The sequence below is a fragment of the Anoplolepis gracilipes genome, chromosome 3 (assembly GCF_047496725.1).
Source record: "Anoplolepis gracilipes chromosome 3, ASM4749672v1, whole genome shotgun sequence".
NCBI classification, from domain to species: domain Eukaryota; kingdom Metazoa; phylum Arthropoda; class Insecta; order Hymenoptera; family Formicidae; genus Anoplolepis; species Anoplolepis gracilipes.
Window position 1 is genome coordinate 1,116,459 of NC_132972.1, and position 23,030 is coordinate 1,139,488.

The following is a 23,030-nucleotide window of genomic DNA, read 5'->3' on the forward strand; positions in this document are numbered from 1 at the left end:
ATTTTGTGCCACAGCAACTCTAGTACAAATACGATGAGGCTTAGCAGCACTCCATAACTCATTGCGACTATCACAAAGTGGCATTCCGTAAAACCGATACTGATGAAGCTGCCCTGATTCAAGCATGTTGGCTTTTTTATAAATATTCGGTATTCTTCGCGTTGTTTAAGTCCGTATTCTTGTAGTATCATAGCTCTGAAAAAATATTAAGTATGTCATAAATTGTTATATATTTTTGATGTATGTACAACTTTTAAGCTTAATTTTTAAAAAATTAATTTTTCCATGAAAATGAACGAATTGAAAACTTAACATCAAAAGTCAAAAGTGAAACTTACGGAACAAATTGACAAGTGTGACAAATAACTTAATGTCTACAGAAATTCTTTTTTCTATGATAATTTTTTGCAGAGAACACACATACAAGGCAAGTAAATAAACATTCTTTTTATAAACATTTGAAAAATATATATAACATTTAAATTAAATTAATTTTTATAACCTTTATTATGTTTTATACATCATATTATTCATATACTTATATATACATATATGGAAAACATGACGTGTAAAGCAAGTTAATTTAATTTAAATATTATATGTTATTATAAATAATTTTAAAAATAAAATCTTCATTGTAGCATGAACGTAATAAATAATTTGAAAAATACATATAACATTTAAATTAAATAAATCTGCTTTATACATCATATTTTTACATACATATATATATATATTTTTGTTTTAAATTATTGGTTTTTAAAATTATTATATATTTATCATTTCTTACCCATATTTTATTATCTCTAAATAAGGCGATTGTTTTGGTAATGGGAGATACGGTGAATCCATATTTATATAATCGATTTCAGTTAAACCGCATTTTTCATGTTCCTCATATGTTTCTTGCATGATACGATATATCTTACTTTCCGTACCGTGAATTGCGAAAGTTTCATTTCTTACTCGTTTTACACCTTCTTCCAGGGACATCCAATTTGACTTGCGTCCTTTCGGCTCTATTCTCTCTTCATAGATCGCTTTTCTAATGGGGTCTTGAAAAGTCTACACAAACAAATTATTTCTCACATATTTCTTATTTCTCAGTTTCTTAGTTTGGAAAATAAACTCTTGTAATTTATCAACCTTGAACACATAACGACACCAGTAGATGTCGTCTGCACCGAGAGTTAACGGACTATTCAAGAGATCAGAGAGGGTTTTAATAGAGTCTGTAGGAGACTGTAAAAGAGCTACAATATTCGCTGTATAAGCCGCATAAAGACTTAGCGAGGCTACCAGTAACATAAAAGTGATGATTCGAGCTGAAACTCTGAACGGCTCGTATGAATAGCCTGTAAATATATATAAAAACAATTTATAAATATTTGCTTATAAAAGTTCATAATTGCATAATATATTCCATATTACTGTAAATTTTATACCTTGTTGAGCAAATGCTCCTAAAAGAACTAGAAGATCATCGCCGAATGTTGGCTGTCCGATATTTGTATGTTTCCAGATGGCAGACGATTTTTTCATTGTATTTCGGTAATATTCCCATTTCATAGATGTGTATAATGAGCAGAAGACGAGAACAAGGAATAAGGCGATGGCTATCCAAACATTTCTTTCAAACGGCAATGTGAATATATTTTTCACTGTCGATAATAACGGTTGTCGAAATACAAATGACAATCTACACAAATATGCATTACATCAGTATCAGGGATTGTTAGATAAATAATTAATAATAATCAGAACTAATATGATTCTATAGGAACAATAAAAATTATTATTAATACTGTTGATAACGAATACTCAAAATACATTATAAGACTTTAGAATAGTATGCTAATCAGATGGAACGAACATCGGTAATATCAAAATTGAGGAAAATTTTCGAGAATTCTAAAATGAATTTTAATTGTAGCTTTTTTCTAATTTAATATATTTAAAATAAATTATATATATATCAATTATATATAAATTATATGTAATTATGTAATTATATCAAAATATAATATATTTTTGTAACAAAATAAGACGAAATATTTAATAAAGAAGTTATAAAGATGATTATACATCTTTTCAGACAACTTTTATGCATTTTTTAAATATAATAGATGTAAAAAATTACATTAACACTGTTTTGTACAAATTAAAATAATACTATTTTGTAAAGCAGTATTTTGCAGTATTACATGTAGCAATTTTTTTATACAATTAGTGTGTATACTAACTTGGCGTCTTTTTTAAATTTTTTAGAAATTTATTATTTTACTTTTTAATACAATATGTTTAAGCAAAAATAGAAGAAAGTTATTATCACTTTTATCATATTTAAGATATGATATCCTCTTTTTTAAATATTATTTTTTATATATGATACTATTGCATTAGATTAAACTTTGTGTGTGATTTACCTAATATCTGTTCGTAGAGGAACATATTTTACTTCATCGATGCGATCCTCGAAAATATGCATAGTAGTTCCACCTAAATCGATCTCGCGTCGCGACAGCAGTCCGGTCAATCCGTCAAAAGAGCCATTTTTATCCTTATATCCCCAGTCGCTAACAATTGTTAAATTTAACCTGAATAAGATAAAATTATGAAATTGAATGGCGATAGAATTAACATTTGTAAGCAATTTTACGAAACTATCATGAATTAATGACAGAATACCAAATTTATTTATTAGTGCTTTTTATTTTATGTATAAATCAAGATTACTAATCTTTTATGAATAATTGAAGATTAGAATATATACTTAAAAAAAATTGCTCTTTTTTTTCTAATATTTTCGAATTTTATAACATTGAACCATAATCATTTGATTACGCATATTTTTTGCGGGTAAGATATATTTAATTAACCGATTAGTTCCATTTATATTCCTATTTGTGCATACACCATAGATCAAAAATTTTTATATTGACAACAACATATATTATTATTATTTATATATAACAAAATTATTACAATTCTCCGAATTTATTTCATAAACATTTTAATCTTATCGGCAAATTTATCTCAGAATGACTCACGTTGCATTCATTCGATTTATTAGATGGAGTAGCCAGGGATAATTAATCTTTGTCACCGGATCTTTATTTACATTTTTATAATCAGTTAAATGATTGGCACTCTCAGGATTAATTATCTGGAATTGAAAAAAAATAGAATTTTTTATATTAAATTAATTATTTTTAAAATATGATTTAATACGTTTCAAAAAGAGAGAGAGAGCGTTTTTTGACTGCTGGTATTTTACTCTTTTTTTTTTGCTTTTTCTATATACTTTTTATGATAAAATAATAGTGTAAGAAAGGTACACATATCTTGTTAGATTAGCCTTTAAAAATAGAACATCTTGATTATGTTTTGTTGATATATAAGTGCATTTTCTCGAAGATAACACATAATATTCTAAATACCACGATAGCAGATTTGAGAGTCGTTTGTTGAAGATTTCTTCTGCGTGCCGAAGCCACGTCGAAAGTCCTCAATCGTAGACTGTTCTCGACTGTCCAATTTCCACGTTCTTCCCATATTATATCTCGCTGCAAACTCGGTCGATATACCGAAGTTAATTGGAAAAAATCATCGTCAAATCTTTTTGCAAGGATCACATCGCTATCAGGATAGACTGCTAAATCTTCGAAAATGTCCAAAATTGAATCATTATATGTAAAAGTTATATTTGCATCATCAGCGTAATCCATTATCATGTTACATCGATCTTGAAGAAGCAGCCATCTCATCGGTGCGACGAACATTCTGTTCAAATCCAACTATCATCAGATAACGATTTAATTTGTTATAAATTAATTAATTTGTTTATTGAGAAAAGACGAAAATTCTTTGTGACTAGTAATGTATTATTTATATATCTAGTAACAAGTAAACGTAATTTAAATTTATCGAGTATTGGTAAGTAAACGTTATTGGGGCACGCATGAAATTATATTGATTAGAATGATAATATTATTAATTATATTGATTATATTAATTAACATAGAGAGCTGCGGTTTTATTTTTTTAATTCGAACCAATGACGATATATTTTTGCTCTTGCCATTCACGACAGACATATTGGAAAATATTTGGTACCTGACGTAACATTTCACTAGCGTAATTGCAGTCCAAATCCAACACGTACAGATTCTGATGTTCCAAGTCATCGTAAATTCTCCGGTCAAAATCGGGAATGACATTATTGTGGATTCCGTGCATCAAATAGAGATTCGACAGTCTCCTGGACAATTTAATCGTGTTATCTGAAAAAAGAGAAAATGTGAAAACTATTAAAATCTTTTAATTATTTTATATATTTTCTTAAAATCGAAAGAAATTATGTATGACATCTTTTAACTATTCATAGTTTTATTACGGTTCATCATGAGGTTTATTATAGTATATGTATATATATATAATTTATCATAATTTATTGAAATCTTAATAAACTTATATTTTACTCATAATTTATTATAATTTTTATTTGTCGAGTTATTTGTTGTGTAAACGTTAATTTCTTTTTTGTTTACGCGCGCAAGTGAAACATTTAAAAATCTTGTCATAACTGATGCACAAGTGTAGAGATATCCTTGATGGAGGGAATAAAATAGGCATCGTTTCGATGATAAATTTTACAATAACATCGTCGATCCGATTAGAGAATGCGAACATGCAATCAAACGACAATGTCAGAATACACAAAACAATAAGAAACATTCTGAGCGCTCTTGTATCCATCGAACAACTATGTAGACATTTTTTCAGGATATTATTCGAGATTGACAATATCGATTGTCCGTGCACCGTAATCTTTTCGTATGTCTACCAATTTCACATGATTTCACATATAATGGGACCGCTTATGCGGAAAATGTAGTGAAGAGACAATTGACGCGTAATAAGCATGCGTGCAATGCAAGTTTTACTGCATATAAAATATTCAATCTTTATGACGGATGCTACATTCACGATATAGTCTGTGAATGAACTATTCATTACGCCGAATAAAACATAATGTTTGCCACAGCTTTCGTAGTTTTCTCAAACTTTTAATAACGCAATCATCAAACATTATCTGACAGACACTAATAATGGTGCAAAGAATCTCGATAAGTCGAGAAAGTCCGGAGTGTATATTTTACTATGTGAAACGCTACAGTTGGCATTTACATATCTAAATTATTGCTGCACTCTACTAAATTATATAAATTGTGTAATTTGTACTTGTATATTTTACTTTTTTCTACAAAAATCTTGAAATTTTGCTTATGTGTAATATATAATTAAATATATAATGAAACACAATTGTTTTTTATTATTAATATTATTACACAATATCAATAATAATACAAAAGTGTACATAAATAATATTATTATCAAGAGTAATTCGTACATGCTAAATGCAATATCATCACATTTATTGCATTAATGTATTTGTATTAATATTCCCGTTTTTTGGCGAGATAATTACATTACTTATTGTCTTAATCAAATGGATTGAATTTTTTTGTCTTAGTAATGAACATACATAATATAATATGATAATATTTGTTATATTTATTTTTAATCCGTTTAAAAATTACATTATGTAATTGGTTATATATTGGTTATATATTGTGTTTAAAAATCAATATTTTTTACAAATTCTTATTTATATGTAAGCGTATAATAGACAAATATAACAGTACGATTTAAAGTAACACGACTCTCTCATCAGATAATCAAGATCGTAAAATCACAATTATATTTATGTTAGCACTAAATGCTAGCTAAAGATTAAAGATTAAAGATTCGAAAGGGTTGATTTATTATTAGGATATAATAATGCAGGTATATATTTTATTGTTTAATTAAATTTCTATGATATTTTCTTATATGTTATCTGTGTCTTATATACTATATGTATATGCGAAATCATGAATAAATTCGCAATCATTAATATTTTGTAAACATTACAAAAATTGTTGCTTTTTTATTTCATTCTTCAAGTTTAATGAAAAATTTAGATTTTATGATCAGTTAAAGATAATTAAAGATGCATAATAAATACGCGGTAACTCCTCTTTATCGTAATATGTACCCAAAAATTAAAAAAAAATTAAAAAATAAATTAAGTGTACTTTTAAAAAAAAGTTTGTGTATCGCATCAGCATTTTGTATCAGCAATGGAATTGCTGCCCAAATACAAGACAGTTTATAAAAAAACTAACAAGAGTTTTAAAGGATTATTAATTGTTTGATATAACTGTACTATAATTTAATAAATATAAACACTTCTGGAATATTTTTAATTTAGAATTTTTAGTAAAGCCAGGAATTTTTATCTTATCTTTATTAACATCAACGTGATTACAAGTGTTTTATTAAGCATATAACATGTATTAATTTGCACAAGACAGAACTTCTCTATACATATTTTAAAGAAAACTGTATATATATATATTTTCTTTTTAAGTTAAAATATGTGTGTGATATATGGGAAAAGATTTATCAGTTTTCTTTTAAACAAATAAGAATTTGTACCTTTTACTGCTAATTATTATATATTATAATACATTAAAATCGACTTTTCTTCATTCGCGTGCACGTGCGCTTATGTAAATCGCAAAAAAAGCTCAAAAAAATTAAGAAAAGTGTTTTGTTTATAACAGAAATTTAGAGAGCTTATAGTTCTAAACATCTGTTATTTGTGTGGGATAAATGTTTTTGGAACAATCTAGTCAATGTATTCGATGTCTGCGAGACCTTTTTTTTCAATCACCGTTGGAATCATTTCTTCGATGGTATTCTTATTACTTCTGTAAAAACAAATGATTATAATTAAAGATCTTAATAATATAAAAATGTGTGAATAAGATCTGCCTTAAATCTAACATTTTGTGCCACACCAACTCTAATACAAATACGAGTAAGCTTAGTAGCATTCCATAACCCATTGCGACTATCACAAACTGGCATTCCGTAAATCCGATACTGATGTAGCTGCCCTGATTAGAGCATTTCGGCTTTTTTGTAAAAAAACGATACTCGTCACGTTGTTTGAGTCCATATTCTCGTAGTATTAAAGCTCTGAAAAATATTAAGTATGTCGCAAATTGTTATAATATTTTTGATTAATGTACAATTTTCAGGCTTAATTTTAAGAAAATAAATTTTTCAATAAAAATAAACAAATTGAAAATTTAACATTAAAAGTTACAAGTATAACTTACTGAACAAATTGATAAGTGTAACAAATTACTTAATGTCTATAGAACTCTTTTCTGTGATAATTTTATTTTTTAGAGGACACAGATACAAGGAAAGTAAATAAACATTCTTTTGATAGACATATTTATGAATATTTTTAGAACAAAATCTTTATAGTATAACCGTACATAATTTAAAAAATACATATAACATTTAAATTAAATTAATTTTTATAAGCTTTATTAAGTTTTATACATCATATTTCTACATATATGTATGTATATATCTACATACATACATATACATACATACATATATATATATATATATATATGCGTGCGTATATATATGCGTGTGTAAAATATGACATATAAGGCAATTTAATTTAATTTAAATATTATATGTATTTTTCAAATTATTTAAGTTTACATTAAAAAAAAGATTTTCTTATTAAAATTCTTATATATTTATATCATCTCTCTTACCCATTTTTTATTATTTCTAAATAAGGCGATTGTTTTGGTAATGGCAGATGCGGTGGAAACAAATTTAGATAATGGATTTCAGTTAAACCGCATTTTTCATGTTCCTCATATGTTTCTTGCATGATATGAAATATTTTACATTCCAAAGCGTGAAATGCGAACGTTCCATTTTTTATTCTTTTTACACCTTCTTCCGTGGACATCCAATTTGATTTGTGTCCTTTCGGCTCTATTCTCTCTTCGAAGATCGCTTTCCTAATGGGGTCTTCCAAACTCTAGGCAAAGAAATTATTTCTCTCATATTTCTTATTACTCAGTTTTTTATATTAAAAAATCAACTCTTGTAATTTATCAACCTTGAACACATAATGACTGTAATAGATATCTTCTGCACCGAGAGTTAACGGACTATTGAAGAGATCGGAAAGAGTTTTGATAGAATCTGAAGGGGACTGTAAAAGAGCTACAATATTCGCTGTATAAGCCGCATAAAGATTCAGCGAAGCTATTAGTAACGTAAGAGTAATAATTCGAGGTGTAATTCTAAACGGCTCGTATGAATATCCTGTAAATGTAAAAATAACATAAAGTTTATTTAAAAGTTGGTATTTTTAAAAGTAAAATAAGATATTTTAATGTGCAATTTGATAATTGCAAGATTTAATTTTTATTATTACAGATTGTATACCTTGTTGAGCAAAAGCGCCCAAAATAACTAGAAAATCATCGCCAAATGTTGGTTGACCGATATTTGTTTCTTTCCAGGTGGTAGACGATTTTTTCATTGTATGTCGGTAATATTCCCATTTCATAGATGCGTATAATGAGCAGAAGACGAGAACAAGGAATACGGCGATGGCTATCCAAACATCTCTTTCAAACGGTAATATGAATATGTTTGTCACTGTCGATAATAACGGTTGTCGAAATACGAATGACAATCTACACAAATATGCATTACATCAATATCAGGGATTGTTAGATAAATAATTGATAATAATTAGAACTAATATGATTCAATAGGAACAATAAAAATTATTATTAATACTGTTGATAACGAATACTCAAAATACATTATAAGACTTTAGAATAGTACGCTAATCAGATGTAACAAAACATCGGTCGAATATCAAAATCGAAAAAATTTTTCGAAAATTCTAAAACAACCTTGAATTGCAGCTGTCTTCCAATTTGATTCATTTAATATAAAAAAAGAATATATCAAAATAGATTATTTTTCTGTAGCAAAATAAGACAAAATATTTAACACAGAAGTTATAAACATTGATTATATTTTTTTAAACAGTTTTTATAACAGTTATTTTGAAAAATTATAATAACACTGTTTTGTACAAATTGAAATAATATTATTTTGTAAAACAGTAGCAGATTTGCAGTATTACATATAGCAATTTTTTATACAACTAACATGTATCTACTAATTTGGGATCTTTTTTTTAAATCTTTTTATAATGTAAATTTTTAGAAATTGTACTATTTTCCTTCTTAGTATAATATGTTTAAGCAAAAACAGAAGAAAGTCATTATCATTTCTTTCATATTTGAAATACTATTATATTATAAGTTCGCCCTATTTATTTTGTATATTTATATGTGTTATATGTGTTTTATTGTATGTATATTTATATTGTGTTGTAGGTTTGTGCACATAATTATAAAACAATAATACTGATTATTTATATAATAATATATTTATATATAATAATTTCTTATGTAATATATGACATAAATATATATATATATATATATATATATATATATATATATATATATGTCATATATTACATAAGAAATTTTTATTATATAAATATATAAATAATCATTATTATTTTACGTGTTATATTTTAATATGTAAAATAATAATGATTATTTATATATTTATTCAGTTAAAATAAAGCTCTCTTTAAATTGATAAAGAGAACATTATATATTTATATAAAAGTAATTTTTAATTTATAATTTCTAATCTAATATTTCTCTTTACAAAAATGACTTAAAGCTTCGAAATAGAATATATTGAAACGTTAAAACTTTTTTTCCGCAATATTAATTAACTGTTTTTGTTATGCGCTGTGATTTGCTTCATTCATATTAAATACGTCATATATAATACATACATTCACGATACATGTACCTTTCTTTATTTGTCTCCCTTTTTTTTCTATATTTGCTTTAACCTACTGCTTATTTCTTTTTTTCTTTCTTTTTTATTCTTCATTTTTTTAAATTTACCTTTATATTACATAAACGATTGTAATCAGACAAACTGTCAAAATTCGCATAACAATTTAACAGCTGCAAGCGACATGAACGAGATATCCAATTAGGATCGCGGAAAAAAGGCCTCGACACTTCGATATATTCGAGCTCGAACTTTTACACATTTTTTAAAAAGGAGTTCTTTTTTAATATTATCTTTTATAGATGATCCTATTGCATTAGATTAAATTAATAGTTGCATAAGATTTGTGTGTGATTTACTTCACGTTTGCATGTAGGTGGATATATTTTACTTCATCGATGCGATCCTCTAAAATATTCATAGTAGTTCCACCTAAATCGATCTCGCGTCGTGAGAGCAGTTCAGTCAGGCCGTTAAAGGATCCATTTTTATCCTTATTTCCCCAGTCGCTAACAAATGTTAAATTTAACCTGAATAAAATAAAATTATAAAATTTGATGACGATAGAATTAATATTTATTAGTTATCTTACGAAACTATCATGAATTAATAAGAGAAAATTTATAAATAAGTGTCCTTTTATTTTGTGTATATCAGAATTATTAATCTTTTATGATTAATTAGTAGATTAGTAAATTAAAATATGTACTGACTGTTTTCTTTTCCCAATATTTTAAAATTTTATAACATTGAATCATAATCATTCGATTACGCATACTTTTTGCATATAAATATGATATACTTATTGAACTGGTTAGCGCTCCATTTATAACTATTTATGCATATATCATAGATCAAAATCTATCTATATATATTGACAACAACATATATTATTATTATTTATAAATAACAAAATTATCACATTTATTCAAATGCATTTCATAAACATTTTAAACTTATCGGCAAATTTATCATCAAAATGACTCACGTTGCACTCATTCGATTTATTAGATAAAGTAGCCAGCGATAATTAACTTTCATCAGCGTATCTATAATATTATACTTATAACCAGTCAAATCATTGACATCTTCAGGATCCAATACCTGGAATTGAAAGAAAAATTGAATTTATTCTGGGATACTGAATGCACAGGTTGATTAAAGAGCTTTATTACTTAAGTAATTTATTAAATTTACGCCGAACTATAAAAAGCGTTTTCAATATACCCATAGATTTATAAACAAATAGAGAGAAGATACCGATGGGGCTGAATAGCTCAGTGGTAAGAGCAGTTGTTCAGCAAGCGAAAGACTCGGATTTGATTCCCAATTCAGCGACTTTGCTCCAATATTTTTCTGGCCTACGTCTTTTTAGGAGGGTAAAGAGAAGTTTATAAAATTATCAAAAATAAAAATTAAAATAAGATTAGGCCTTGGTAAATACATACAAGATAAATATGTGCCATGTGCACTTATCAGTTTCGCAAGAAAATTATTTTCTACGAAATCAACGCACTACCATTCGTGTTCGGCTCTTAATCGCTAAGATTTTAAAGTTAATTGTTTGTAAAACATCAAAGAGTCTTATTTCTCAATAATTAAATTTTTTATATAAAAAATTAAGAACTAAATTTTTTTTACAAAAATTTAAGAATTTTTGAAATATGATATTATATGTTTCAGAAAGAGCATTTTTTGGCTGCTACTATTTCATTCTTTCTTTGATTTTTCTATATATTTAAGAAAAAATAATAGTGTAAGAAAAGTACACATATTTTGTTAGATTAGTCCTTGAAAATGGACCGTCTTGATTATATTTTGTTGATATATAAGTGTATTTTTTCGAATATGAACATATAATATTCTACATACCACGATAGCAGATTTGAGAGTCGTTTGTTGAAGATTTCTTCTGCGTGCCGAAGCCACGTCGAAAGTTTTCATTTGTAGACTGTTCTCGACTGTCCAATTTCCGCGATCTTCCCATATCACTCCTCGTTGCGGACTTGGCCGATATACGGAAGTTAATTGGAAAAAATCATCGTCAAATCTTTTTGCAAGGATCACATCGCTATCAGGATAGACAGCTAAATCTTCGAAAATCTCCAAAATCGAATCATTAGGTGTAAAAGTAATATTTCTATCATCATCGCTATCCATTATCATCGTCCTTCGATCTTGAATGAGCAGCCATCTCATCGGTGCGACAAACATTCTTTTCAAATCCAACTATGATCAGATAACGATTTAATTTGTTATACATTAATTAATTAGTTTCGAGAAAAAGACAAAAATTCTTTGCGACTGTTAATGCTTTATATCTAGTGATTATTAAACGTAATTTAAGTTTATCGAGCATTGGTGAATGGACATTATTGGGGCACGCATGAAATTATATTCACTGAATGATAATATTATTGTTTATATTGATAATATTAATTAACAGCGAGAGCTGCAGCCTAATTTTTTATAATCGAAAGCCAATGACGATATGTTTATGCTCGTGCCGTTCACGACAGACGTATTGGAAAATATTTAGTACCTGACGTAACATTTTCGTGGCGTAATTGCAGTCCAAATCCAAAACGTATAGATTTTCATGTTCCAAATCATTGTAAATTCTCGGATCGAAATCAGGAATGTCATTATGAATTCCGTGCATCAAATAGAGATTCGACAGTTTCCTGGATAATTTAATTGTGTTATCTGAGAAAAAAAGAAAAAGTGAAAATTATTAAAATTCTTTGAACATTTTGTATACTCATTATAATAGAAAGAAAATATCGTAATTTAATAATTATTTAATATTTATTTTGGTTGATAACGACGTTTATTATAACGTATGTATATATATGACTTATACACGTTTTAAATTAAAACTTTAAAAAAATTTTATTTTACTCATAATTTATTCTTATTTTTTTATCGACTTATTAGTTGTATAAACGCTAATTGTTTTTTTGTTTACGCAAATGATTAATTCGAAGATCTTGCCATAACTGATGCACAAATGTAGAGATATCCTCGATGGGGGGAATAAAATTGGCATCGTTTCGATAATAAATTTTACAGTAACATCATCGATCCTATGAGAAAATGCGAACATGCTATCGAACGACAATGCTAGAATACACAAAAAAATGGAGAACATTTTGAGCACTCCAATATCCATGAAACAACTGCGTAGAAATTTTTTCGAAATAATATTCGGAATTAATAGTATGGATTATCCGTGTATCCTAATTTTTCGTATGTCTACCAATTTCACACAATTTCGACTAGAATGAAACTGTTTATGGCTTTGCGGAAAAATGTAATAAAGAGACAATTTATGCGTATGAAGCATGCGTGCAATGCGAAAGAATCAATATTCTACTGCATATAAGATATTGATTCTTCTTGATAGATGCTATCTTGACATAATATAGATGCTATCTTGACATAATATAGATACTATCTTGACATAATATAGCGTACGAATTATTCATTACATATCGCAAAATTTGTAATTTTTAAATTTTGTCAGCTTTCTTACGTAGTTCATATAAATTTGTTTTAATAGTGTAATCGTCGAACATTAGCTGAGACGCTAATAATTGTGCAAAGAATTTCGATGCAGAAAGTCGGAAATTTCTGATTTATTGTAGCATGTGAAAAGCCATAATTGATATTTATATAATTTATCACTGTACTTGAATTATATGGTTTGTACATAGTAGTTGTGCATGTAATTGTATATTTTATTTTTATTTCTATTAAGTATATTGGCAAAATTTTTTATGCGTGTAATAGAAGGGTTTTATAACATAATAGTTGTAATTTTATAAAAATGAAAAAAACGATTAAAATTTATATTTGATACATAAGGGAAAGAATATTTCTATTATATCTTTTTATTTTTATTTCCATAATTATTAGTGTTAAAGAAAATGATATTACGAGAGACTAAATTTTATACTTCGCAGTTGCGCGTCATTAATTGTTTTGCTTACAAATTTCATGCATGTTTATATTACCATGACTACTTTCTTTATATCCTTTAATATCTTTCTTTTACTGAATATCTGCTTTTAAATAATAATTGTCCATTACTTTTCACATTTGTTGTTTGGTTGTATTTCATAACAATTAGATCAATTAGTAGCATTTCTTAATTACGTAGTGTGAAACCATTGGAGAATTTATATTTATATTTTTATGAAATTGTGAAAGCATGGGCACTTTTTGTAACACATTTGAATTTTTGTCACTGAGGATGATTAAAAAATGGATCAAAACATTTGAAGAAAGCTTACTTGTTTTTTTATTAAACCGTTGTCTTATTTGCGCTCCTGGCAATTAGCTCTTGAAGTTTTTTGTTTCCTGTAATTACATTATATAATTGGTGTTTAACATATTGTGTTTGAAAATAGATTGCACGCGTGCATTCTTATGTGAAATAAGATTTTAAATCAATTTTAATAAAAAAATTGAGAGATGTAATGTAGAAAGAAAATTCAAATTTTATAACATTTATTTTAAATAAGACTATTTTAAGTTTATATTGGTTTATTAGAGTTTTTCAAGTTATACTTATTTTATTTTTGTACTCAGAATCTTTTAATTATCTTTTGAAACAAAATTAAAATTGTATTGTATGTTTTAAATAGTATTTAGTAAAAAGCTATAAAGCCAACTTTGCTTAATTTTTTAAACAAAATTTTATAAAGAATATATGTGAATTATTTTTAAATACAGTATTAACATACAAAAATCTATATATATCTATATATATATATATATAACGCACAATATAAATCGAGGAAAAAAAGAATAATATATCGGAGAAAAGCATATAATGACTAACTTTTTCAGATAATAGAAAATTATGTTTAAATTATTTAATATTTAATTATTATGTTTGGAGTACTGGAGTAATTGTATATAAAAACTACATTCTAAAACTATTTATTTGTATTGTGAGCATATAGGTAACCGAAAGAATTAACTAACACATGTAACGAGCCTCTGTTAAAATACTATAAAATCAATGTTTAACGCATGGTTGATTCTACGGCTCATAGGTTACATAATTTTTATGCTTTAGTCTTCATTTGTTACCATATGTTGTTTACGCTGTAGCATTCAGCAAATATTTGTTTATAATAATTTAAACGTTAAGCAACATATTTTTTCGTATGCTATTTGGAAAGAAAGTCATAAGATATTTATTATACTTCAAATAGCTGAAATTCAAATAATGGAAATGGTAATAAATAAAAATAATATATATTATATTAATAAAATTTTTAATAAAATAAAAAACCGTCGCACTTCCTTCATTTGTTTTGTTAATTATCTGATAAAGTGCATTTACTATCCGAATAGACGCTGAATTTTATAATTACGTTTCATGAGAAACAATCACGAGCATTTTTTTTCGGCATGCATTTAAACACTCACCTGATATGTGATATAATTTGTTTTTTTTTTTTTTTTGGCTATATCAGCTGTACTTATATATCTGTATATAAAATGAGATAAATAATTAGATATCAAATGGAAAATGAAATAAATTAGATGAAAGTAAAATTGAAAGAGGCTGAAAAAAATTTTAAATTGTTTGTACAGATTTTTAATTAATATACATATTATGTTGTATATTTTACTATAAGTAAAAATATTTTACTCAATTTTTTTATAATATAATCTAAACTAGAGTACCTCTGATAAGTATATTTTATAAACTTTTTTGCGCGTATGTGTCGCAAACTTGAAATTATTATCGCGGCTGATTATTACTATGAGATTGTTTAGTTATAGTACTTTGTATGCATTTATTACAAAGTCAAACGTACGTAGTGTCATCAACAAAAACTTGTAGGATCTATTTATTACACTTTGTACATACTTACTTTACGATCAATATTTATTATACACAGTGTTTTACATCGAAATAAGAAGATATGAAAATTATTTCCTTTTTTAAACAGAATTGTGTCTTATACTTTCTAATCAGTAATTGTTTTACATCGAATCATTAATTGCTTTTTCATCAAATTAACGCATAATAAATTGGGATTGATTTACGATCTGCCATTGTTATAAAAAAGCGGAAGCTTTCAGTAAAGTTTCTAATAATAATAAAATTCTTCATAGAATTCTCATTTCAATTTAATAATAATAATAGCAAAAAAACCCAGCATATATCGAATGCTTCTGGTTTCTTTTGGAACGAATATATGTTTCTGCAGACATTTAATCAAATTATTCAGTATAAGTGAATTCTTCTGACGTCACACGTGCATTTTGCCTGTCAAAGAAAATATACAGTAAATGTAACGTATGAGGTATATTCGACAATAAAGATTTTATTATTTCTTACTTTTTGTGCCACAAAAACTCGAGCACGAATATTATTACGGCGAGAAGTATTCCATAGCCCATTATGACCAAAGCAAAGTAACATTCCGTGAAACCGATAGTGATAAAGCTAATCTTACTCGAACATACCGGTTTCCTTGTATACAAGCGATACTCTGCGCGATACTTGAGCCCATATTCCCGTAATATCAGAGCTCTGAAAATGTCTTTTCTGAGTATTAAACATTTTCCAAGAATTATGTTATCATGTTTCTGATTCATAAGCACAATACATTATTTAAAAAATAATGAATAGAATTTTTTCTTACAAATTTATGTAATATTTTATTGGATTAAGATATTTTTATGTCAGACACATTGAACTTGCACAAATTTTATATGTACAATAATTTATGTAAAAATAGTTCGAGATACCTTACCCGTTTTTTATTATCTCTAAATACGGCGACTGTATTTGTGTAACGATAAGCGGATATGTGACTTTTAAGAAATCGATCTCAGTCAGGCCGCACTTCTCCTCCTCCTGATATGTATCTTCCATGAACTCGTAAAGCGCTCCGATCTCACCGTGAAATGCGAAGAGCTCGTTTTTTATTCGACTTACACCTTCTTCTATGGACATCCAGTTAGATTTGCGTCCTTTCGGTTCGATTCTCTGTTCCACGATTGCTTTTCTAACAGGATCTTGAACTAACTACCATTTTACAAAGTACTTATTTATTTTTCACAATTATTCCTTGTTGCTGATATAACATTTTATCAATAATAAGCCTTAGAATTACTAATACAGTTTATTAACTCTCAAACTGAACACGTGGGTCTCTCGTGTCCGTGCCTTTTTTAATCCATTGTTTTAAAAAAATATTAATAAAATCTCGAGGTTGGAAACTTATCCAAAAAAAAGTTTGTGTCAAAAGGTCTTATAACTGAAAGGATAATTTAAACAGTTTATTCAGTGCAAAGTGCTGGCGAATCTAAATCTGAAGCGGACACAAATAACCCACGTATTCGCTTTATGTACATTAAATAAGAAAGGGTGAATAAGTAAATTTTTTTAAAAATATTGTTTTCTGCTGTTAATCGGTTTTTATAAAAATAAGTTATAAATTTACAATAATAATCTCCTTGAAAAGAAACAAATTGTTTTAATTTCTATTGTGTTCATTTATTTTCATGCTAAAAGTATCTTTTGTCAATGGTAACGAGCAACAAACAGGGGTTGTATGTATTAATAAATTTTTATACTTTAGATTGTAATGTAAATTACATTTTGTTTTCACTTTTCTTTTAAATAAATTACCTGAAGATTAAGAAAAAAATTTTCCTCAAAAAAAAAAAAAAAAAAAAAAAACCCATTTTTTATACCTGAAAATTACCCATTTTTAATCATTTAAATAATTATAGTTTTTTAAAGCCGTGGACATACAGTATTTTTTTCGTAAACTAAGAAATTTGAACTAAAAATTGCTGGAAGTCTCTTTGTTCAAAATTATTTTTTCAAATTTTTATTAATTTTTATATAAAACATCTATGTTTCCAAATCTTGATCTAACAAATAACAAAAATATAGTATTTAAAAATATTTTTTCTTTAACTCTACTACATAAACTTTTAGTTTAAACTTAAAAGAAGATGTGTAAATTTTTTAAGAATTTTTTAAGTAATTTTAGAGTACAAAAATTAACTCGGACTCCAGTTACCCACGTGTTCAGAATTACGGTGCCAAAAAAACGTGTTTAGTTTGAGAGTTAATTGTCACGATTTCGTTCTACGAACCTTGAAGTAATGCCGATTATAGACGATGTCCTGTGTACCTAACTTTAATGGGCTGTTGAAAAGATCCGGAAGAGTTTTGATTGAATCCGTAGTAGATTGTAACAGGCCCACGATATTTGCTGTATAAGCCGCATAGAGGCTAAGCGAAGCCAATAGTAACATTAAAGTGACAATTCGAGAAGAGACTCTATACGGTTCATATGAATATCCTATAAAGATATAATAAAATTTAAAAATTTTATGTTGAACAAAATAAAAGAATTTAATTCGTATGTCCGCGAAGTAGTAAATATTTTCATTAAAATGTTTGCGTAAGATGAATTTATTTTAAATATTTTTTTATTATTTTTGAATAATATTCGAAGATCAAAGTCAATAATTATGTTGTCGAAAATTAATATAATTTTTACCTTGTTGGGAAAATGCCCCTAAAAGAATAAGTAAATTATCACTGACTGTTTGCTTGCCGGGATTTAGCTGTTTCCAATTATTTGCTGACATTGTATTTCTATTTCGATAATATTCCCATTTGATAGATAAGTAGAGCAAACAGAGAACCAAAATGAGAAACACGGCAATGGCTATCCAAACGTTTTGTTGAAAAGGCAATATAAATATATTGCTTACACTTGACAATAATGGTCGACGAAATACAAAACGTGCACTACAATAATGCAAATTCTTATATAAAATATTCATAATTAATGTACAATTAAGTCTTTCTTTGAAACTTGTATATAAACTTGTATATAAGCTAAATTAATTAAAATTAGATCATTTTTCTCTCTCTCTACTTTGTTCAATCTTTAGAAAAAAAGTGGAAAATGAATAAAATTGTATTGAAATTTAATAAATGTCTTACCTAGTGTGCGTGTATAATTGGATGTATTGTACGACACCGAGACGTTCTGGAACAAGAAATGAAGGGGTACCACCGATATCAATCTCACGTCGATCTAACATCCCAATCATTCCGCTCCAGGAACCATTTTTTGCACGATATCCCCAGGTATTTGTAATTTCGAAACTTATTCTGTTATGTAAAGTATGAAATATTGACTGAGTAATTTTAAAGCATTGCAACATACATATGTTTTTTTTTTTTTTTCAAAATTTATCATATTATGTAAGTCATCATATCATGTCTTGTTTTGATAAACAAAAATAATTCACAAAAAAAAACTTCTTATCAATCAAAAATTTATGAAATATTAATATTAAACATTTTGTCTAATAATATCGAAATGGATTTATTGATGTATTAATAATGTCGAATACTGAACTCACGTGGCATTCATCCGATTTGCTAAATGAATTACAGATGGATATCCAGCTTTGGCAACTGGATCTATAGATTTATGCTTGAAATCAGTTAGATGATTGATCGTGTTGGGATCCGTTATCTGTAATTTACATATGTATATGAAAAAATATATTTTTATGTTCAAACATACACATATTTTAAATATTTTATACATAAATCAAGGCTACACCGTAGCATTTTTAAAATTATATATTGGTGTTATATATATGTTGTGTTTGGAAATAAAATATCTTTGACAAATACTCGTTGATATATATGTATAAGTGAATGAGAGAGAGAGACAACTACAGTAACACAATTCAAAAGTACCACAAGAGCAGATTTAAGAGCAGTTTGTTGAAGATTTCTTCTGCGTGCCGAAGCCACGTCGAAAGTTTTCATTTGTAGACCATTTTCGGCCGTCCAATTTCCGCGATCTTCCCATATCACTCCTCGTTGCGGACTTGGCCGATATACGGATGTTAGTTGAAGAAAATCATTGTCGAATTTTTTGGCAAGGACCACATCGCTGTCAGGATAAACGGCTAAGTCCTCAAAAATCTCCAAAATCGAATCATTATAAGTGGAAGTCAAATTGGCATTATCATCGTTATCGATTAGCGTTCTTCTGTTTTGAAGGAGCAACCACTTTGTCGGGCCGACGAACATTTTCTTCGAATCCGCCTGTCATTTAATTTCAGATGATTATAATAAATAGCAGATTAGCATACTATAAGATATAAACGTATGTAAAAAATGGTGATTGTGAGTTTTATAGCTAGTCGAAACTTTAATGATTTTGATTGATAATATATGTAACTCAAATTTATTGGCTTAACAAAATAAACAGTATTAATATTGATTTTGTTTGCAAAGCTTAGAATTCATGTGAATGATGAATAAAATTTATGACGATACGACGATAGAATCTATTAATTTATTTTATCATTTTATCTGAGATTTATATGCGATATCTATGTCTATTAATATTGTATTCGTATTATGCTCTTGTCATACATATATAAGATATTTTAAATATTATTTATCGACATTAGAACTTTTATTGCATTCTGTCAAAATTATATTTCTCATATATGGAAACAGCAAGTAGATATTTTTTCTTGTATTCCAATATCAATATCAGTTTTTAATCAATTTTGAATCAATTTTTTTTTCATGTCGTAAATAAAATATATTTTATTTTATTGGAATACTCAGAGATTGTTACGATATGTTGTTTAAAAATTTGCTTATTACCTGTCGTAAAACATCACTGGCGTAATCACAATTCAAGTCTAGCACGTACAAATTTCGGTGTTCTAAATTATTGTAAATTCTTGAGTTAAATTTTTCGTAGGAATTACGAATGTAATGTGCCAAATGATTCCTCGATAGTATTCGCGATAATTTAATCGTGTCATCTATGAAAGACGTATTAGAATTAATTAGAGTATATACAATATTTTTATGCATTTTTTGCAGTAATAAATATAGTGAGAAAGTATTACATATACAGAGTAAATCGTATAACTTGATTATCTAAAATATTTTCGTCACTTTTGATGACAGGGGAAATAAGGAGAAAATTATTCTATCTAGAAATGCTATAATTAATGAAATTTTTTTTTTTTACTTTGAAGATCTCCATTTTTTAATGAAACATTTTCATTAGCAGCAAGTTGTAACTATTAAAAAAAAACACACAAATTTAATGATGACTGAATAATAATAGCTGTAATTAATTTGTTGAAAATTTCCAACTTTTTTTCGCACTAGGTAATTGACATATAAATCATGAATACGAAAAAAAACTTGCCATAGTCGATGCATAATTGTAGAGATAGCCTCGAAGGTGCGAATAGAACAGGCGTTGCGTTAACGATAAATCTTACGATAACTTCATCGACGCGAGGTGACGCGGTTACATCACGGCCGAGTGAAAACACGAGAGAAAACAGGACAGCGAGGATCATTCCGACCACTTTTGTCTCCTGTAAGCAACTACAGAGATTCTTGAGATATTCGATAATAATCGAATATATATTTTCGTACCATATTTTTCGTACTATAATCTTTCGGTATTCATAATAATTTCATATAATTCATGTAGCAATATAGCAAATCTGCTAGAAATGAGGAGCATCGACGAGTATTATTACGACTTTTTAAATATTTAACAATGTTCGATAGATGCTCGTTTGGCATAATATAATTGGATATAATCTATCAGCAGATTATCAATCTTCCTGGATACTTCTTAATAAGACACGATTTATAACCAGCTTTCCTCGTTCTCACGAATGCTTTTTTGTTCTTCTGAATGAAGTATTCAAGACGATAGTGATAGTGTAAGGAATTTTCCAAGAATCGCAGCGACTTACATTTCTTTTATTAGGGTAATGATGGCCATATAATGCGCTTTTTTTCGTCATTAATCAATATTTACAATACCGATTATCTTTAATAATGACTAAAAAAGCGCACTCTCTAGTGATTATTAGAAAATATACAGCCTGCGGCAATCTTTTCCATATGGCTCTTCTACCCTAGTTTTCCCTATGTCTAAATTGCAGTTATAACTTTCAAGAAATTATCTTAAGTCTCTTAGCGCATGAGAAAAATTTACATTCTTACGCTCATGTTTAGTACAGTTGCTGAGTGTGCTGAACGTGATCCCAGTATCAGACAAATTGAATTCGCAATTAAATAAAAAAATTTTTGATATAGATAATATCATTCTCACATGTTTGTTTGTTACTCTTGCTATTAATGTGACTTGACGCGATTCTCATATCAGGTAATTATCACTCAAAAAAATGATCTTGCAACTTCAACAAAAATTTTCTAGGTAAAAAATTAACTAAAACAGATAAATTATTAGCTAATACTGTGATACTGCATATATTTTGCACTTAATCAATTTAAATGACAGAGACAGAATTTATATCTGTACTATTAGTGCAATTTAGACAGAAAATTTTTCTGCGATACCTATCTTTAAAGCCTATCGTCAAGGACAATTATATTTGTGATTAATATTTGGTAATAGGATTTAAATTTTTTAAAGGCATTGCTAGAATATTGCTGCTATAAATTCTATACGTAATAAACAATATCCAACAGATACAAAAAGTAGCAATAACTTTTAATTGAGACATCTAGAAATCTATCTACATTAGCAAAATATTGTTATGAGTAATATTCATAAAATATAGCATTATTTAACATTAAATGCAATATTGGCTTAGGAATACAGAATAAAAAGAAATGATTTACTATTAGCGAAATAACGCGTATATTATCTCTCCATCAAATTCTTATGATATTTTCTTCTATATCATCGTTATTTTCTGAATTACGTGAAATCATGAATAAATTAGCGATATCATGAATTTTTTATAAACAGCACAAGAATTTTTTTTATCTTTTTTTTTGTTTTTTTTTTTTTTATTTCTCAAGCCCTTAGATATCTTATTATATAAATATCATAATTTTGCATTTGATAACACTCGACACGCTTATATAATATTTCAGTAAAAATATCTTTGTTTATGATTAGAAATATTACAAATTTTATTCGTTAATCGCACATATTACTGTGTGATAGAATCGTGAACTTTTATAAACTTGAATTTTAGATTTAATTTCCGAAAGAAAGGCAAACATTATCAATTAAATATTTTTTTTGAAAATTAAATGTATTATAGTATAAAGAAATTTAATTAATAACGTAAAAATATATGATATTATA

At 27.1% G+C, this 23,030-nt stretch overlaps 2 protein-coding genes across 6 annotated transcripts in view; both read right to left on the reverse strand.

The window, feature by feature from the left end:
- The window catches only part of LOC140664113 (glutamate receptor ionotropic, kainate 5-like), a 274,048-nt gene that overhangs the window by 2,277 nt on the left and 248,741 nt on the right, over positions 1 to 23,030 (reverse strand). The window contains exons 1-9 of one of the 5 annotated variants that reach the window (XM_072888881.1): positions 4,657 to 4,755; positions 4,117 to 4,283; positions 3,441 to 3,783; positions 3,051 to 3,166; positions 2,427 to 2,597; positions 1,446 to 1,699; positions 1,147 to 1,355; positions 791 to 1,065; positions 1 to 195 (exon numbers count right to left, since the gene is read on the reverse strand). In XM_072888881.1, coding sequence (XP_072744982.1) covers positions 1 to 195; positions 791 to 1,065; positions 1,147 to 1,355; positions 1,446 to 1,699; positions 2,427 to 2,597; positions 3,051 to 3,166; positions 3,441 to 3,783; positions 4,117 to 4,220 — 1,667 coding nt within the window. In that variant the 5' untranslated portion in view covers positions 4,221 to 4,283; positions 4,657 to 4,755. Of the gene's footprint in view, positions 196 to 790; positions 1,066 to 1,146; positions 1,356 to 1,445; positions 1,700 to 2,426; positions 2,598 to 3,050; positions 3,167 to 3,440; positions 3,798 to 4,116; positions 4,284 to 4,550; positions 4,756 to 23,030 lie in introns of those variants that run through there. The other 4 variants (XM_072888879.1, XM_072888880.1, XM_072888877.1 and 1 more) reach the window with 4 other exon arrangements.
- Positions 6,737 to 21,265, reverse strand: LOC140663516 (uncharacterized). Its single transcript, XM_072887747.1, has 19 exons — positions 21,096 to 21,265; positions 20,537 to 20,700; positions 19,610 to 19,963; positions 19,264 to 19,379; positions 18,839 to 19,009; positions 18,387 to 18,640; positions 17,977 to 18,185; positions 16,620 to 16,894; positions 16,202 to 16,396; positions 12,832 to 13,016; positions 12,380 to 12,543; positions 11,710 to 12,066; positions 10,826 to 10,941; positions 10,197 to 10,367; positions 8,383 to 8,636; positions 8,051 to 8,259; positions 7,695 to 7,969; positions 6,895 to 7,089; positions 6,737 to 6,818 (listed from the first exon to the last, which is right to left on the reverse strand). The coding sequence occupies exons 1-19, from the start codon at positions 21,250 to 21,252 to the stop codon at positions 6,737 to 6,739; spliced, it is 3,903 nt and encodes a 1,300-aa protein (XP_072743848.1). The 5' UTR covers positions 21,253 to 21,265.